General features: G+C 40.6%; 1 protein-coding gene across 4 annotated transcripts in view; it reads left to right on the top strand.

The window, feature by feature from the left end:
- Positions 1-839: 839 nt before the first annotated feature.
- The window catches only part of ZNF292 (zinc finger protein 292), a 99,354-nt gene continuing 82,172 nt past the window's right edge, over positions 840-18,021 (top strand). Inside the window, exons 1-3 of one of the 4 annotated variants that reach the window (XM_072736899.1) lie at positions 840-1,015; positions 4,320-4,568; positions 4,770-4,966. In XM_072736899.1, the coding sequence (XP_072593000.1) occupies positions 4,799-4,966 (168 nt within the window). In that variant the 5' untranslated portion in view covers positions 840-1,015; positions 4,320-4,568; positions 4,770-4,798. Of the gene's footprint in view, positions 1,016-3,448; positions 4,569-4,769; positions 4,967-18,021 lie in introns of those variants that run through there. The other 3 variants (XM_072736892.1, XM_072736904.1, XM_025983865.2) reach the window with 3 other exon arrangements.

Raw genomic sequence — 18,021 nt, forward strand, 5'->3', positions numbered from 1 at the left:
CCTGGAGCATCCCCTCCCGGCCGGTGTCGGGGGGGCCCGGCGCCCCGCCGCACCCAGCTGAGGCTCCAGCATTTCTGGGCCCGGAGGCCCCCGGCGGCCGCTGCTCCCGGGCCAGGAGACCCAGCGGCTCTGCGGACTCGATCTGCAGCGCGAGGTGGAAAAGCCGCCTTGGCCACCGCTGGGTCGGCGGCAGCGGCCCGGGACGGAGGACGCAAGCACCGCACGGCTGCCGGGCTAGCGAGCCATGGGCCACGGTCGGGGGAGCCCGGGCTGGCCTCCGCCGACGGGGCTAGCGGAGCGGAGCGGAGCGGAGCGAGCCTTAGTCCGGCTCTAGTCCTGCGGCCCTTGTCGGCCGCGGAGGGCCGGGGAGAGAGCCCGGGAAGCGAGAACAGAGGCTCGAGAGCTGCAAGCTCTCGCCGCCACCTCCTGGCCTGGCGCGCTCTCCTTGCATGTGGGGGTGGGGGTGGGGGTGGGGGTGGGGGCCCGGCTGCGGTGGGTCTCTGCGCCCGGGTCGGAGGGACCTGCCCGGCCTCACCCCCCAGCGATCGGTTCAAGCAAGCGCCGCGCTCGCTGCATCCCTGGCCCGGCCCTCTGGCCCGGTTAGCAGGCATAACCCAACTCCCTTCCTGCCCCTGGGCCCTGCTATTTCAAGAATTCTAGTGAAAAAATGTGCACCGGAGAGATGCAGGCTGGGGCAAGCAGGGCACCTCGCGAGCAGACAAGCCCAGGTGGCCTGGATGCAAACACATCTGTCCCCTAAAGGTTTCCCCAGCTTTATTGATCGCAGGAGTGGGTAGGGGTCTATTCCTATCTCTCGGATTTACTCTGAAACAGAGCCTCTTGGGAGTGAAGTCCATATGATTATATCATGTTCATAGTCGCGCTCTGTCCAAAATGGGCACGGGCACTCGCTGCTCAGACACTGAGTTCCCCAGAGAGGAGCATTCTCTTGGCCCTAGGGCTTATTCTTGTTGCTCAGTGGAACAGGCCTCCGAAATCCCCCAGGAACTTCTCAGTAAGTAGGTGTGTGTTTATGTATGTGTATATGTATGTATGTATGTATGTGTGTATGTGTGTAATGAGTCCCATGAACTGACAGTTTGGTATTTAGGAAAAATCGGGCTTAGGTACAAATAAGTCATGTACTTGTTGATACACGTCTTCTATGGATAAGAATGAGATTTCTGAGACCTCCAAGACAATGTCGACCTCATAAGGGAGAGTATTTCCAATCCTTCTCATTTAATTAAAAATCTGTACGTTGTTAAGATTCTGTAGACGTTCTAGGTAGCACTTCAGACTTTTGTGTTCTGAGTTGAATCTATACGCATTTTCATAAGAGAACACTCGTCCTGTATATAATGCCTTTGCAGGTAACTCATCACACCTGTAAGCTTCTTCAAGCTAAGAATAGTTTTTTTGTTTTTTTAAAGATTTTATTTATTTATTCACGAGAGACAGACAGAGAGAGAGGGGCAGAGACACAGGCAGAGGGAGAAGCAGGCTCCGTGCAGGGAGCCTGACGTGGGTCTCCATCCCGGGGTTCCAGGATCAGGCCCTGGGCTGAAGGCGGCGCTAAACCGCTGAGCCACCTGGGCTGCCCAAAGAATAGTTTTTATGCACCTGTGATTTTCCCAAACCAAGCAGTGCCTGTGCATAGTCAGTAAATGATGATTAATTACACCACTCGTTCCTAGTCCTTCCATTTCCTGTAGGCTCTGAAATACAGAATAGGGAGGTAGAGCTCAAAGATAACAGATAAAAGTGAAGCACTTAGTTGCTCATGGTGGGGGACATTTGCAAGACCTTAACAGTGTTCAGAATCAATTTGCTAATCAAGTCTCCTTGGTTTTAGGGCTATCCTGGGCAGGAGGTGGGAAAGATGTACATTCTCAGGGTATTTTTTAATTTTATTTTTTTTTAACTTTTATTTATTTATGATAGTCACAGAGAGAGAGAGAGGGAGAGGCAGAGACACAGGCAGAGGGAGAAGCAGGCTCCATGCACCGGGAGCCCGATGTGGGATTCGATCCAGGGTCTCCAGGATTGCGCCCTGGGCCAAAGGCAGGTGCCAAACCTCTGCGCCACCCAGGGTTCCCTCTCAGGGTATTTTTTAAATCAGTATTTGGATATATTTCTTTTCCTGCATTTTCCTTTTCTCCCTTTTTCTTTCTTTCTGTAGATTAGGTGTGATATAAGTCCTTATAACTGAAGTGAAAATATACTTTATTAACCTTTTGATTTCTTTGGATTTACTGCTACATCTGGCTCATTTCATATTTCTCACTTTTTATATTTGCACTGTCATCCTAAAATAACATAAATTGGAGAAACATGGTTTTGGATATCTAAAATACTTCACTTGGGAAAGTGAGCTGCAAATATTAAAATCTATTAGCTGCCTTAATTGTTGCTTTAAAAAAAAAAGATTTTATTTATTTATTCATGAGAGACAGAGAGAGGCAGAGACATAGGCAGAGGGAGAAGCAGGCTCCGTGCAGGGAACCCAATGTGGGACTCCATCCCAGAACTCCGGGATCACACCCTGAGCGGAAGGCAAATGCTCAACTGCTGAGCCACCCAGGCGTCCCTAATTGTTGCTTTTTCAGCTATCAGGGATACTTCACTTTTTAAAATATCTTATTTATTTGACACAGAGAGTGAGAAAGAGAGTACAAGCAGGGAGGGTGGCAGTTAGGAGGAGAGGGAGAGGGAGAAGCAGGCTCCCTGTTGAGCAGAGTGAGATCCCAGGAACCCAGGATCATGACCTGAGCCAAAGGCAGCTTCTTACCCAACTGAACCACCCAGGCACCCCATCCGTGATACTTTAAAAAATATCCCCACTCCTTTGAATGTACTCCCCAGACTCTTCCATAAGTACATATTTTAAGAACTTGTCTTAATATGTAATATCAATAATACATGTTGTACTAATATTTTAGCTGATACTGTTGTTCTTCTATCTTTTAAAACAAGATTTTACTTCTTCATTTGGCAGATAGTGAGAATACAAGCAGGAGGAACTCCAGGCAGAGAGAGGAAGAAAGCAGACTCCCTGTTGAGCAGGGAGCCTGATGTGGGGCTCGATCCCAGGGCCCTGGGATCATGAACTGAGCTGAAGGCAGACAGTTAACCAGCGGAGCCACCCAGGTGGCCCCGGTACTGTTTTTCATGAGGGGTTCAGTTGTGCCCACTCACCTTATAGAATGGCACTCAATAAACACTGCTATCGCTGATGCATTTCAAAACATTCATTCTGGACAACATACTATCGAGAACATTTTCTGTAGCGCCTAGAAATCTCTAGCAGCACACAAGACGGATTCTTATTTTAAATTCTTGTACTAGAAGGATACACATCACTTGGAATGATAGTGAAAAGACTAGGTGCCTGATCAGTATCACTGCTTCTGAATTTGTGTAGACCGTTCAGTTTTAAGAAAGATAAGCATCAAAAAAAAAAAAAAAGAAAGATAAGCATCTTGTCTAATTTTCAATTACTAACAACATATTCGTTTTATTAATCTGAACATTAGGAGTTGGCTTTTTGTAGTACCCCTTCTACTGTTTTGTTCAAGTGTCACCTATTCCTTCCTTCCAGGTTGTAAATAAACTATGGTTGAGAATATCATCTCTATTTTCAATACCGGGGGGGGGGGGGAATGCTGTCGGATTTATAATAATTCTTGATAACCTTGTTCTTTTATCGTAGCACCCATTTCCCCTCCTCCGTTGTGATTTTTAATGGAGTTCTTATTGCTGTTTTTTTTTTTTTTCTTGACCTACTTTCAAGAGCTTTCCTATAGAGTGTGTTTTCAGTGATGGTGATTTCTGTAGCGTGTAGGACAAAGTCTTAAATCACAGAACCAGATTAGTCGTCTATCGCTCATTCTAGAAATGTCTTCGTGGTTTAAAAAAAAAAAATCATCTGGTTACGACACCCACAATTTCATAGAGTGAAATCTCTTAAGCTTGCTTTTTCGTGAGTTCGCTCCGTTTTCCCGACTGAGGATTTGAACCTCATTCCGCTCCGATCTAATTGTTATTTTTCTTTGTTGCCTCCGCCCCCTAGAGATTGGGTTTCCAGGGGCGGGGGGGGGGGGGGGGGGGGAGAGGCGTTCTCGGCTGGGGCTGAGGAGGAAGGAGAGTCTAGTGGGATGAGATCTGGTACCTCGAGCACTAGATCCCTCCTCCCCTCCCCCGCCTGGTGAGAAGTCAGACAATTTTGACAGTTCATAGACCCGCTTTGGCTCTCACGCTTACGGTCCATGGGTAGGTTTCACCTTCTCCCTTTCCCCGTGTCTCTGCCCTGCCTACAGGCCAACCGCGGATGCAGCCATTGCCCCAGCCCACCCAGGGCTTTCTCTCACCCGTCTTCTTGGGGAACTGGGGCATACGTCCGTAGAAGACTTCGGGGATTGGGGAAAGCCACGCCGGAATCGGGACACTGGAGAGGGCTGCCCCTCCCCAGGCTCCCCCCCACCCCCTCGTCGCGGCGCCCACGTGACCGAGAGCAGGCCTCCACGGGCCCGCCCCTTTCGGCCGCTGCAGCCCACTTCCCGCTCGGGGTAAGTAAAGCGCGGTTTTCCGCGCCGCCCCAACCCCGCCCTCTTCCTTTCCCCTTCCCTTCACCTCCCTGGGGCTCCCTCGCGCCACTCTCCCGGCTCCCCCATCCTCCCCACCGGGCCCTTTGTACGTGCTCGGCGGCGTGCGAGCGCGCCCGGCACGTGACCCCGCCGAACGTGGCATTGTGTTATCACGTGACCCAGGTGCGTACGCGACGGAGCGGGGTGTGAAGATGGCGGACGAAGAGGCCGAGCAGGAGAGGTTGAGTGGCGGCGGAGGCGGCTGCGTCGCGGAGCTGCAGCGCCTGGGCGAGCGGCTCCAGGAGCTGGAGCGACAGCTGCGGGAGAGCCGCGTGCCGGCCGTGGAGGCGGCCACTGAGTACTGTCAGCAGCTGTGCCAGGTGAGGGCGCCCGGGTCCCCTCCCCCTTTTCCCCAGCTAGAGGGAGAAGAGGGCGAGCGAGCGCCTGGGGGCCGAGCGGTGGTCGTGCCTTCTCTGGCATCGTTGGCGCCGCCGCCCAGGCGGGAGCGGGACTACGAGGAAGGCGCCTTTGTGTGCTGCCTGCCGTTGCGGCGGTTGTTGTCGGCAGCTCCCAACTGGGGGAAGGGAGTTGTGGTCAGGGCGGAAAATCCCCCTCCCCTTTCCTCCCCTGAACTCGGGACTGCGCGGTCCCCGAGGCCGAGGGGATGGAGACCGCCGAGCCCCGGAGCCCTCTCTGTCGCAGGGAGAGGGTAAGGGCGGAATGGAGGCCAGGTCCTCCTTTTCCTCCTCCTCTTATTGTGCACTGGGGATTACCGCGCCCCCCGCCTCTGCGCCTCTGGTTTCCCACTCCGACGGGCCTCCGCCCCCACTGGTTTGATTCCTTTGCTTCCCCCTGCTTTCATCCGTCCCGCCCCCGGCCCCGTCCTCGCTGTCTCCCGGCCTTTGTTGTTCGAGTTTCGCCTTGGGACTGAAGGGGCCTTTGTTGACGTTCCGAGGAACGGTCCCCGCCGACCCCTTCTGGCTGCCCGAGATGTTCGGGGGTGGGGGGCGCAGAGGTCGTCCCTTCTCGCCTTTGCTGGCTCGGTGCACCGCCTCCACGGTAAAGGTGGCTCTCCTCGGCCGAGGAGAGGAGCTCTCCCTGTATCCTACGGTCGAATGTTCCTGTGGAGCGGCTTTCCCGAGTCCGCTTCTCTCTTGCTTTCGCCCTTCAAGGAGTACGGTTCCCTGTGTCCTTCCTCCCCATCTGCCCAGCGCCCCTCTCACTTGGAGCCTTCCCTGTTGGGCCTCCTGGTGGAACAGGGAATTGAGGTTCTTGTGGAACCTGTGCACAGGTCAATTTTCAGACCTTTCCTTCCTTTTCCTGCACAAGGACACTCACTGCTTTCCAGTAACTGCGTTCTGACCAGGATTTGGAATCTTAAAAACGGTGCTTGATAGAAATCGGAGAGTTTGGGTCTGCGTTTAATGGACGTGATCACAAAATCCCCAGCTAACGTTTGAAATTTTAAGGAGTTGCTACTGGATGTGGTGAAGATTTTGGTTGGATTGTCGCCCCGAGGAGGAAAAAGACAATGTATAACAGGTCACATGTAGAGGTAACTTGTGGATGTATCCTTCTAGAGAAGTTGTTTGGGAAAGATACTGAGCTTAAGGCCGAACAATGGGTTCTAACTATTTTAGAATCTCCGAATAGATTACATTTTCCCTTAAGTTTTAGTCTTCAGAAATCTTTCCTATGGAAGATCAGGGGATACTAGAACATACACAGAAATTCTCCGTTAATGTGTACAGGTTGTTGTCACTAATTATTTGGTAGTATTTCATTATCTTTTTAAAAACAAACACACAAAAACTTTGTGAGATCAAGTGGTGACTTGTCTAGGAGTATATGCAATGTGAAAGCTCCACACTTAGGATAATAAAGGTCTGATGAATACCTGTGGCAAAATTAGAGAATCCTTATTCCAAAGAATAAGGAAATTTGCCGTTTTGACCTACCTTGGCTGGGCCAACTCGTTAATTGGTGTTATGAAGATTTTAATTAGAATACTTAAGATACCCATAAAAGGAGGTCTTTCTTTTATAAGTTAAGTCTGCTTTTTAGTCATTGAAAAGTATTAAAGTCTAGTTTTGCTGAAGGATACTTTTCAGATAGCAGTGTCCACTGATGGGTTTAAGGCTAATTATTGTAAATATTCTTGGCCAGCAATGTTTATAAATGGGATTACTAATTCTGAGAAAATGGACTCTCGTGCAGGTTGGACTTTTTTGAGCATACACAAGGTCATCAAGTTATCACTTTAAAAAGTATTTTTAATGGATGAAACAGCATTGTATTTTTATCAATATGAACGGAATTCCTAGTGTTCCTTTTAAGTGATTAGTCTTATAATACGGAAATAGTTTTTATTGACCAGTGCTACAGGAAACAGTAATAAAACAAATACTGCGTTTCTGGATTTTAAGATAAATGAAATATTTCGTGCACTAAAATCCCACAAAAATTTAAATGCATTTAAAAGTAGTCTCCATTAATTGAATACTTACAGAGTGTATCTAATATTTGATCCCCTCTAGAACGTATTCTGTTTTTCTTTTTTAAATGTGCTTGTTTTAGTGATCTTGTCAAGTGGACAGTAACTTGAAACATAATTGTCTTTTTAAAATTGTATCCTAGCTATTATTAACATTCTGATTTGAGTTGAGCGAAGCAGTGGTTAACAATTAAAGAATTTATTGGAGCAATTTAAAAACTGCTTGAAATGCTAGGAGCCAGAACTTACGTCTTGTTTCTAACCTTGAGATTAGTTTTTTTTTTTTTTTTTGTAAGCTTTCTCTGGGAAAAACTGGGGTATTTATATGCTTCAAAAAGGCAAAGATGAACATACTTGTCAGAGTAGTTGAGCTTCAGACTTAATATTCTGTATGTCTTAACACCTAGTGCTTGTAGTAATCCTTATTGTTGCATTTATCTTTAAAAAATCGGTTTAAGAAATGAACTAGTTTGTATTTTGAATTTTTACCTCAGTAGAAGAGGAATTTCTGGAGAACATAGTGAAACCTACAAAAGTATAAGTTGCTTATCCATCCTCGTTTATAAATTTTTTTTCTTTTTGAATGAAATACAATGTAACAGATTTTTTGAGTTCTAGAAATAAAATAGAAATAAAAGACATTTTTTCTTACTGTTAGGAGTATTGTTTTGTTCTTTATATTGATTGGAAGTATGCCCCACTTTTACTTGTTTACCTGAACATTTGCTTAAAGCTTGAGTAGGAGGAGGATGAGTATAAGGGAGTGCCCTGTCAAGAATCTCAAATTTCCTTAAATCTTTACAAGCTAGCTTTAATCTGGGTAATGTAGTTCACTTAATTGATTTTCTTAAAATCAACCTAGAATAGGAATACAAACCAGATAACCAGAAATAATTTCTTGCTTTATTTGTGTCAGGACCATTACTATATATAAAAACTGATTATAGTTGGAACTTCTTGGACTATTTATTGTATTAGACATGTCCATATTCACTTGCTCAACATTGCTATTGAATACGTACACTCTGGGCCAGGCAATCATGATCATGGTCCCTGGCTTCAAGGAGCCTACAGTCTCTGAAGGAAGGTAGACAACTAATTGTAGTAATCTGTGATTTGTATCCTTTGTTTAGGAGATCGGTGCAGTACAGTGGAAGGTTATTTTTTGGGGAGTTTAAACAGAAGCATTTCAATAGAAGAGTTGTTCTAAAAGGATTTTAAAATATTTACTCATTTAAAAAGTTAAGCCATTGTACTATTTCAAGGTTGGTTTGTCAGGGCGTCATATTTGTTGACAGCGTTACATACATGGCTGGATGACTGATTAATACATGAGTTGTGACTGGTTTTGCTCATTTATCTTCTGGTGGCCGATAATTGTTTAAAAATGTTGAATTGCAGTTGGGAAAATATGTATTTTGCCAGTGTGTGCGCGCGCGCACACACACACACACACACACACACACTTCATACTTTGATTCATATAAGCAGCGTTTCTCAACTGGCTAGTACTTTTTCCCTGGAAATTCTTTCTTCAAGGACATTTGAAAATATGTGGGGTGAGTTGTTTGGTCGTTGCAGCCTCTGAGGATGTGATACTGACATTTAGTGTACATGGGCCATGGATACTAAATTTTCTGAGGTGATTAGGATAGTCCCACCCCATTGAAATGTATCTCTCTGTCTGAATATCATATCCACAGTGTTCTTTTGAGAAACACTAAACAGAAAGAAAAATAACATATTAAGATTTTTTTTATTGTTATGATCTTTTCATGTTAAGAAAAGTAGTTAATCTGGAACAGGTCCAGGTAAATGCTGTTCAACCATATTTAAATTCACACTGAGCTTGAGAGGTCAAGAAAATTTCTACTTCCTTAGTAGAAATTACAAGCAATTACTTAAACAATTACTTAAACAATTCACTTTTAGTGGGGTAAGAGGGTAGCAATTTCAGCATACTTAATTTTCCTGATTAAAGCACATATTTGACCTTTTGATATAATTAAAATTCTGTACTTTTAAGAAAGCATTTAATGCAAAGACTAGATTTAGATTTTAGAGGATATAAGATACAGAAGACTCTAGTAGTATATAAAATAATAAGATTTATTTATATATTTTTAAGATTTTTGTTTATTTGACAGCAAGAGAGAGAGAGAGTTCAGAATCAGGGAAAGCAGCAGGCAGAGGGAGAGGAAGAAGCAGTTTCCGTGTGGAGCAGGGAGCCCCTATAGGGCTCAATTCCAGGACCTTGGGATCATGACCTCAGCCAAAGGCACACTTAACCAACTGAGCCACCCAGATACCCCTAAAATAATAAGATATAAATAAAACTTCAGGATGACAGTTGAGGTGTCAGAAGGCAGTGTATTTAAATTAAATACACATTAAATTTATTTTTTATTCTATTTTTTAAATTGAAAATGTAGTGCATCTTTTATTCAGCAAAAAATGTATCTTCCAGATCATTCCATAGCTCCTCATGTAAATCTGTGGCTTTCTGTTTTAAACTGTGTAATAATTCCATGGTATGGCTCTGTTTAATCTGTTAATTATTGGTAGCTGTATAGAGAAATAATTTTATGTATAGTAATTTCAATCAATTTTTCAAAGTAGGAGGTAAACATTTCTGGCTGGTCAGAGAAAGCTTTATTGAGATAGGATTTGAGCTGGACCTTAGTACTTTTATTAACTGGTGCTTTATGGATAAGAAACAAAAATCAAAGTAAAACTGTTAAGAGCTACTGAGTATTTAAATTATGTAGTTAAAATATTTCAGAGCATATTTTTGTTTCATCTGTTTGATACAAGTTGATTCTTTCGTTTATCTACATATTCTGCTTAGCTTTGTTATAGTGGCAATTGTTTTGAAAATGCTTACTTTCCTCAAAAAAAAAAAAACTAGACTTTTTTCCTTTTGATTATTAGGGGATATCTTAAGTTAATTTTTAGGACACTTCAAATCAGAAGAAAGGATGGCTTGCTTATTAATTAGTGATAATTACTTTAGGTATTGAGGGAGTAACAAGTCATTTAAACTTTAAAAGTGTAGGTAATGCTCAAGGGAAATAATTTTTTAAATGTTCATGATTAGTATGATTCTATATTGGAGATAATAAATTCCACTTTCCAGAATATGCTTATACCTGTTTTAGCAAAGGAAAACTTTACCAAATTTTTTTTGCCTCCCTCTTGATACTTCCTGGTCCAAAATTGAAATGGAGGAAGATAAGATGTATTCTGCAATTGCCCTTCATGATATTTTGTATGACTAACCTGCAAAATCAAGGATTTTTAAAAAAATATATGTTCTTAACTCTATGAAGCTGCTGCTGTATTCATTTTCCTTGAAATTCTATCAAAGTGGAGAAATTATTTTTTTTCCAACTCCCACACATAAATCCAGTTCATAAAATTTACCAGTCACTATGGGAGGAGCCTAATTTATAAAATTGAAAGTTTGTTTTTTACTATTGTGTTTGTTACATACTCCCTGTAACTTTTTAAGTATGTATTGTTTTCCAGCAGAACCTCTTGATTCATTATTTCTTTTTTTTAGCATTGAGAGTTGCACAGTGCACCTCAGAAGAAAAATGTTACCTTCCCCCCCTCCCCCTTAACTTTACATTAGGAAAACTTTATGGTCTGTGAGTACTTATCTTTAGCCAAGAAGATGTGTTAAAATTCATTCAAGTACATATATATTTTTCTTAACTTATTTTAATTAGGTAATTAAATTCCTAATGTGGGAACACTAAGCGATGTATGGAGAATTATGAAGATCTCTGCCTTCAAAGCCCTTACAAATTTGATGCATACATTAACAGTTAAGCATTAGTATTAGATAGTAGAGTATCTCGTGATAAATAACATTGTAAGTAGAGTGTGAATTATGAGCATTTTGAAATTAATTTAGTAAAAATTGATCAGGAAAGGAAAAACACTATTTACATTGCATCTTGAATGAACTTGGATGACTAAATGGAACTGGGAAGGATGGAAATAAACACTCAGATAAATAGAGCAACTTCAAACTGGCATCTTGGAGGAAAATGTCAGGTGTTGGATTGACAAATAGGATAGAAAAGATAGATTAGAACCAGAGGAAGGGTTTAGGATCCAAAACGAAGGAATTTTAATTAATCTTTTAAGTATAGATAATATACATTGCTTAAAGACTCACCCTTCTAAATTTGAGACATTGAAACAGACAAAAACAAGTTCAGAATGTTACAGCATTAGGTATTTGTTTTTAAAGTAAGCTCCATGCCCCATGTGATCTTTGAATTCTCTATCCTGATATTGAGAGTCACATGCTCTGTAGACTGAGCCCACCGGGCACCCCCAACTTTGGTTTTTCTTGAAGTATCCCGTATAAGTTTTATTGCAGTGTAACAAACTACCCAAAAACTTAGTGGCTTTAGAAGAACAGCTTCTTTTTTTGTTTTAAGTAAACTCTACCCCTGATGTGGGTCTGGAACTCAAGACCCTAAGATTAAGAGTCACATGCTCTACCAATGGAGCCAGTAAGGCACCCCAGAAGAATAGCTTTTTTATTACTGTTCTCAAGTCTATGGGTCTGTTGGATGGTCTCTAGTCAGCTGGTAGGTTGTCTGGAGCAGAACGGTCCCAAATGGTCTCACTCATTTGTCTTGTCCCGTGAGTTGGTCAAGGTTCCTCAGTTGGTTCAGTAGTTTTATTTCAGTTGGCTCGTCTCCACGTTTATCATCTAGTAAGGTAATCTGGGATTTCTTTACGTGGCCTGAAGAGAACAAGTTCTATTGCACAACTGCTGTGTAAGCCTCTGCCTGTGTCTTGTTGGTCAAGGTTCTTTTGGGTACAAGTGGTCAAACCTAGTTTCTTTTGGGTGCACGGCGATATGGTTCTTCTTATAACAGTCTACCACATATCCCAGTTCCCTTTATTCCCTGCTGCAGTGTCAGGCACTTTCATGGGTTAAATTTTTCCTCTCTGTAGCCCTCTGCTTTTTTTTCTTGTCATCCATATTCTGTAATCAAAGCACATCTTTTTGCTCCTTTTCTCTTAGTTTGGCTAAAGGCATTTCCAGTCCTCTTTTCTAATCTCAGTCTCTTAAGTAGAAGAAGGGTGTCCCTACTACATCACTCAAACTTTGGAAAATTTGTAGAATGTCTTTATTTACAACAATTCTTTGTCTTAATTAAATCTGGTCTCGTTTGGTGTTTTGAGTTGTCTGTACATTGTGCAGTCCAATAAGAGCATCCTAGGTCTTGTCCTAATCTTTGGTCGTCTTTTTTTGTAACTGAACTTGTTTTTGTTTTTGTTTTTAACAGGCACTGAGCTTGTTTTTTAACTTTACTTTACTTTCAATTTGTGAAAGTCCCCAGTATTCTACTCTTCTTATGTTTCTACCTAATTGGGAGTCCAATTCTTGTAACAGTGTTTCTCAAATTTGAGTTTGCAGAAACCCAAGAGAGTCTTTAGATCTTAAAGTTTTGACCTTAGCTCATAGTAAGATCTAACTTTTTAAAATTTCACCATTTAGTCACACTGAAACAAAAGTATCACAAAACAGTACTTCTACCTTACTAGGTGTGATGCATTCTATTTTGTTATTTGTTACTTATTATTTTGCAGAGCTGCTCTTGATTTTATAGTCCACTGATGTAATAACCAACAGTTTGAAAAATACTACTTATGGGGGAATGACTGTACTCAGTTTAGTAGTAAGCACAAAAGTAGGTAGTCCTAAGTTATAAGGTGGCTTTCTAGTTTAGCTGATTCAGAGCATCCTTACATTTTATTTAGGAGAGACATCAAAATTAAAATACAGTTTTAAATGTCTTACAGTGAATGCTAGAAACTCAGCATTATGGCCGTGGAACCCGATTTGAGAAATACTGGCGCATAGGATAACATACAGATTTAAGCCTCAGCCCAGGGGTGTGCTTGCTCTGTTAATTTTTTCCATCCTTTCACAAGAACTCTCTGCTCCATCTAAGTTGGTCTCTTCATTCCTCACAAGTATACCTGTTTGTTTTATTTCCTTTGTGATTTTGCTTATGAACTGGAAAGCCAAATGGATTTGATTTCAGATATGAGCTCCTCTCTAATCTGGACAAAACCTTTAGCTTATTTTTTCTTTGAAAAAATAAGGTGGAGTGAGATGAAGCTTGGAGTTAGAGGCTGGACTAAGCAGATTGAAGAGGAAGAGAATTAATGTTCAGAAAGGCACTGTTAGATGCTTTACTAACAGTGAATTGTTTAATCTGAAGACCTGTGAGATCATAGGATTAAGCATCATTTAGTTTGTTTAAATGTCTCATTTAATGCAAATTGCTTCCTGAGATCTCATCATTACTATATAATAATTATTTGGTACTGAATCATCAGAAAATGTTAAATTTTATGCTTTGAAGATTTTATTTATTTATTCATGAGAGATAGAGAGAGAGAGAGAGAGAGAGAGGAGAGGGAGAGAGGAGAGAGAGAGAGAGAGAGGCAGAGACACAGGCAGAGGGAGAAGCAGGGAGCCTGATGTGGGACTCGATCCTGGGGTCGCAGGATCACACCCTGGGCCAAAGGCAGGAGCTCAGCCACTGAGCCACCCAGGCATCCCAGAAAATGTTAAATTTTATTAGGCATTTGTTTAGGAAGACTGAGATTTGGTTAAATGGCTAAAATGAAGCAGTTAAAATATCTGGACAATGTATCCATGTGTAACATTTGGCATCCTTATTGATGCTTCACATAGATAATGTTACATATTAACCTCAGAATTCTTAGATACAGGTTTTATATATAAAAAGGTAATCTAAATTTGGGCAGCCCGGGTGGCTCAGGGGTTTAGCGCTGCCTCCAGCCCAGGGCATGATCCTGGAGACCCGGGATCCAGTCCCACTTCAGGCTCCCTGCATGGAGCCTGCTTCTCCCTCTGACGGTGTTTGTGTGTGTGTGTGTGTGTGTCTCTCTCTCTTTCTGTGTCTCTCATGAATAAATAAATAAAGTCTTAAAAAAAATAAAAAAGTAATCTAAATTTTAAAGTGGTAATTAATAATTGACTTGATTCCCATCCCAATCAATTTTATAGGGATATTAGAAAGTTAGTAAATCAAATATTTAATTCCTGTAGTAATTTTAGCTTAGCAAAGTTATTTGAAACAGATATCTGTGATTTTTTTTTTTTAAGATTTCATTTATTCATGAGACACACAGGCATAAGGAGAAGCAGGCTCTCTGCGGTGCGGGGAGCCTGATGCAGGACTCGATCCCAGGACCCCAGGATCACGACCTGAGCCAAAGGCAGACGCTCAACCACTGAGCCACCCAGGTGTCCCTATCTGTAAGTTTTGAGAGAAAATATTTTCATTAAATAGGAATGATTTTACTACATATTTTAAATAAGCCATTATCATCAAAATGGTATTTAGAATTTTATTTACTTCAAATTAATAGCTTGCATTTTATATTTTCTGTGTAAAACTTGTACATATTCTTGATATTTCCCTAATTTTTACAAATATAAGTCTGTCAATAAAAAACTGAAACATTATGTTCAACTCAAAAGCATTATCATTTTGTTAATTTATATTCTGAAAAATACGATTTTTAATTTTGGAACAAAACTTTCACAAGATTATATTTCAAAAGAATAAAACATAGAGCTTAATGAAATATTTACTAAAATTGATAGTTAAATAATTGGAATCTTGTGACTTACCCCAATTATCCAAACCATATTTGTATAACTTTTTTTTTTAAAGATTTATTTATTTATTTCAAAGAGAGAGCATTAGCATACACGAGGAGTGGTGGTGCAGAGGGAGAGGATGAGAATCTCTTTAAACAGGCTCCATGCTGAGTGCAGAGCCCAACTTGGGGCTTTATCTCATGACTCTGAGATAATAACCTGAGCTGAAACCAAGAGTCCCACACTTACCTAACTGTGCCACTCAGACGCCCCTGTATATAACTATTTTAAAGCTGTATTAGGGAAATTTAAAAAAAAAATGCTGCCTGCCTAAAATGGGATATTGCACTTAACAACAGGTAATATGAATAAAATTTATATCCTCAAACAAATTGATCATGAACTTCATGGTCAGCATGAGATTTTTTTAAAAAAATATTTTATTTATTTATTCATGCGAGACACAGAGAGAGAGGTAGAGACACAGGCAGAGGGAGAAGCAGGCTCCATGCAGGGAGCCTGACGTGGGATTCGATCCCAGGTCTCCAGGATCAGGCCCTGGGCCGAAGGCGGCACTAAACCACTGAGCCACCTGGGCTGCCGGAGAAATTATTTTTAATTCTGAAAAGACCTTTGAGCATTTACTTCTCTTGAATGAAACCATTTATGGTGTTTGATTCCCCCTCTACCCTGAGAATCAGTTTTTATAGATCGGGTTTTACTTGATGAAACAAGCCTACTCTTTACATCTTGTCTTCCATATATACTTTGCTTGACAGCCCATTAGATATTGTGAATTAAAGTCTTAGGATTCTAAGGATCCTGGTTTTAATTTTCACAAAATTGTTTATTGTGACCTTTGGCATGCTACTTACAACTTTTCTTTGCTTCTTTATCCTTGAAATGAAAGTGGTACAGACCTTTGTTGTAAGGATTGATCAAAGGCATAGTTATTTTAAATGATTGTTACAATATAAAGCAACATTTTCATTTACACTTAGAGACTACTTGGAAACACCTTTGATGTTTTATATATGATAATGACCTAGCATAATTTGAAAACAATAATTCTGTCATTTTCAATGTCTTCTGTTATCATCACCTTGAAAAATAACATTAGATTACTGATCAGTTTTTTTTGCAGTCTAGAAGAGGTATTCTAGAAGAGGTAGAATTTTATTTTATAATAATTTATAAAAATTCTTTTAAAAAATTCTTTTGATTTTGATGTTGTGAGCTGAAGAGAGAATACTTAATGTATGGAAGTTAGCAGGAGAAGATTATTGGCTTTACAATTGGAACCTTTTCTTCGTCCAGATTTTTAAACCTGAGATTTGAGAGGCTGGGATGAGAGAAGGTAGTATTACATAGTAACCAAAAGTACAGATTTTGAACTATGATTTGAATTACAGCTCCCTTACTTTCTTGTGGACTTCAGGCTTGGTTTTGTGTCTGTGTCCTCATCTATAGACTGGAGGTAATATCTGCCTTTTAAAGCTGTTGTGATTAAGGCATAATGTTTGCCGAGCACTTTGCATATTACTATGCTGGAAATACACAATAAATGCTAGCTGTTGATACTAATAAAAGGATTAGATCTGAAGTTTTCCCTCATAAAAGCACATTAACCGTAGTGTTAGTAAAATATTCTTTATTGTCATCTAGATAGTGGTTTTAAAACTTAAATTTTAAGGGTACTCCTTCCCTTTACCCCAGAGTTTTACTTGATATCTTGATGTATTTAAAACAGAAGTTACATCTGCAGAGAAGAGTGACAAGTACTAATCTAGCATATAACAGTACTGTTGCCAGAAGTTGTAAAGGGAGTTCAAACCTACTGCTGACATTATTTTTTTCTTAAACAGGTGTGGGGTTTTGAAACCCCCTTATTTTTTTTCTTCATTTTACTGTTTTTTTTCTCTGTATTCTAGAGAATATTATTAATGTTCTTGTCTCAGAGACAGTATAAAGCCATCATTGAGAACTCTCATGTATATTCTATTTAATTTTTAAGGAATTTTAAGGAGTTTATGGAGTTTAGTACAATTAAAACTAGAATAGTTTTAATAGTTTAGAATACTGCTATTCTATTTAATTTTTAAGGAGTTTTAATTGTGCTGCTTACTTTTGTTTTACATACTAAGGCACAATAAATAAACTTGGGGTTTTTTTTTGTACCTAATATTAAAATACATTTATTTCTCCGGAAGCATGGCACTGACATGTGTATAGTATGAATAGAGAAATTGTACCTTATCAGAGGAACAATGTTAAATAATATTGAAACTTAAAATAGTGAAACTTAATGCACAGCTCCATGAATATACTCAGTGCTAATATTAAATGATTTTTGAAAGTTTATTAAGAAAACCTGTGCCATCTTACACTTTCCCCCCAATCTTTGTATCTTTTTCTCTGGATCTTTCATTTTCTTCTTTGGGGTTCCAAAGAAGTGACTGTTCCCTGGAAAGTGGATCTTTTTTTTCTGTACAGTTGATTCCCTTTCTCCTCAGAGAACCTTTCCACTTGTATGAGGTCTTCATTTTTCTTTCCATCACTCCTGTCCTTAAGCCTGTAGATGTCTGTGTGTCTTTTTCATCTTTTTGCTTTGCTTTGTTGGTCATTTATCTTCATGTTTCTTTTTTTTTCTTGAAGCCCTTCTCTCCCATATGAGACCTTAAAGAGGGGGGGCTTTAAAACTCATTTTCTAATCTTATTGCCATGCTTCTTAGAAAGGTACCCTATATATTGTCTTCATTTCTTAACTTCCATTGCATCATTCTTATGGTGAGGATTCTGTCCCTCACCATACTAAAGAAAATGTTCTTTTAAAGGTCTCTTGCTTAGGTGTGTAATACTTTATCTGTAATAATTCTATTAACTGTAGACCCAAGTTGCAGTCTAGTAGCTCAGATTACTTCACGTGCCTGCGTTGTTTTTAAGAAATTGTATTTGTCCACATTTTAAAAATTATAAGCTTTCATGTTGAGATATAATGTTTGGCTTATCTTGAAAAGTCAAAAGATCTGGTGGTATTGGACCCATTCATGGCTACAGGCTGAAGTGGCTGTCTGCTCAGCCCCTCTTGGCATTTTAAAGTGTTTGTGATCCCATCTTAAGCTCATCTTCAGCTTATTTACATTCACCTCCTAATCTCTTAACCTTTGTGACTGCTTTTCAGTCATCTCCACTGACTCTTCCTTTCACCTACTGGAATTGCACAGTAATTATTAGCCATCATTAATATATATATCTTTTAAGATTTATGA

Source organism: Vulpes vulpes, chromosome 1 (genome assembly GCF_048418805.1).
Source record: "Vulpes vulpes isolate BD-2025 chromosome 1, VulVul3, whole genome shotgun sequence".
NCBI classification, from domain to species: Eukaryota; Metazoa; Chordata; class Mammalia; order Carnivora; family Canidae; genus Vulpes; species Vulpes vulpes.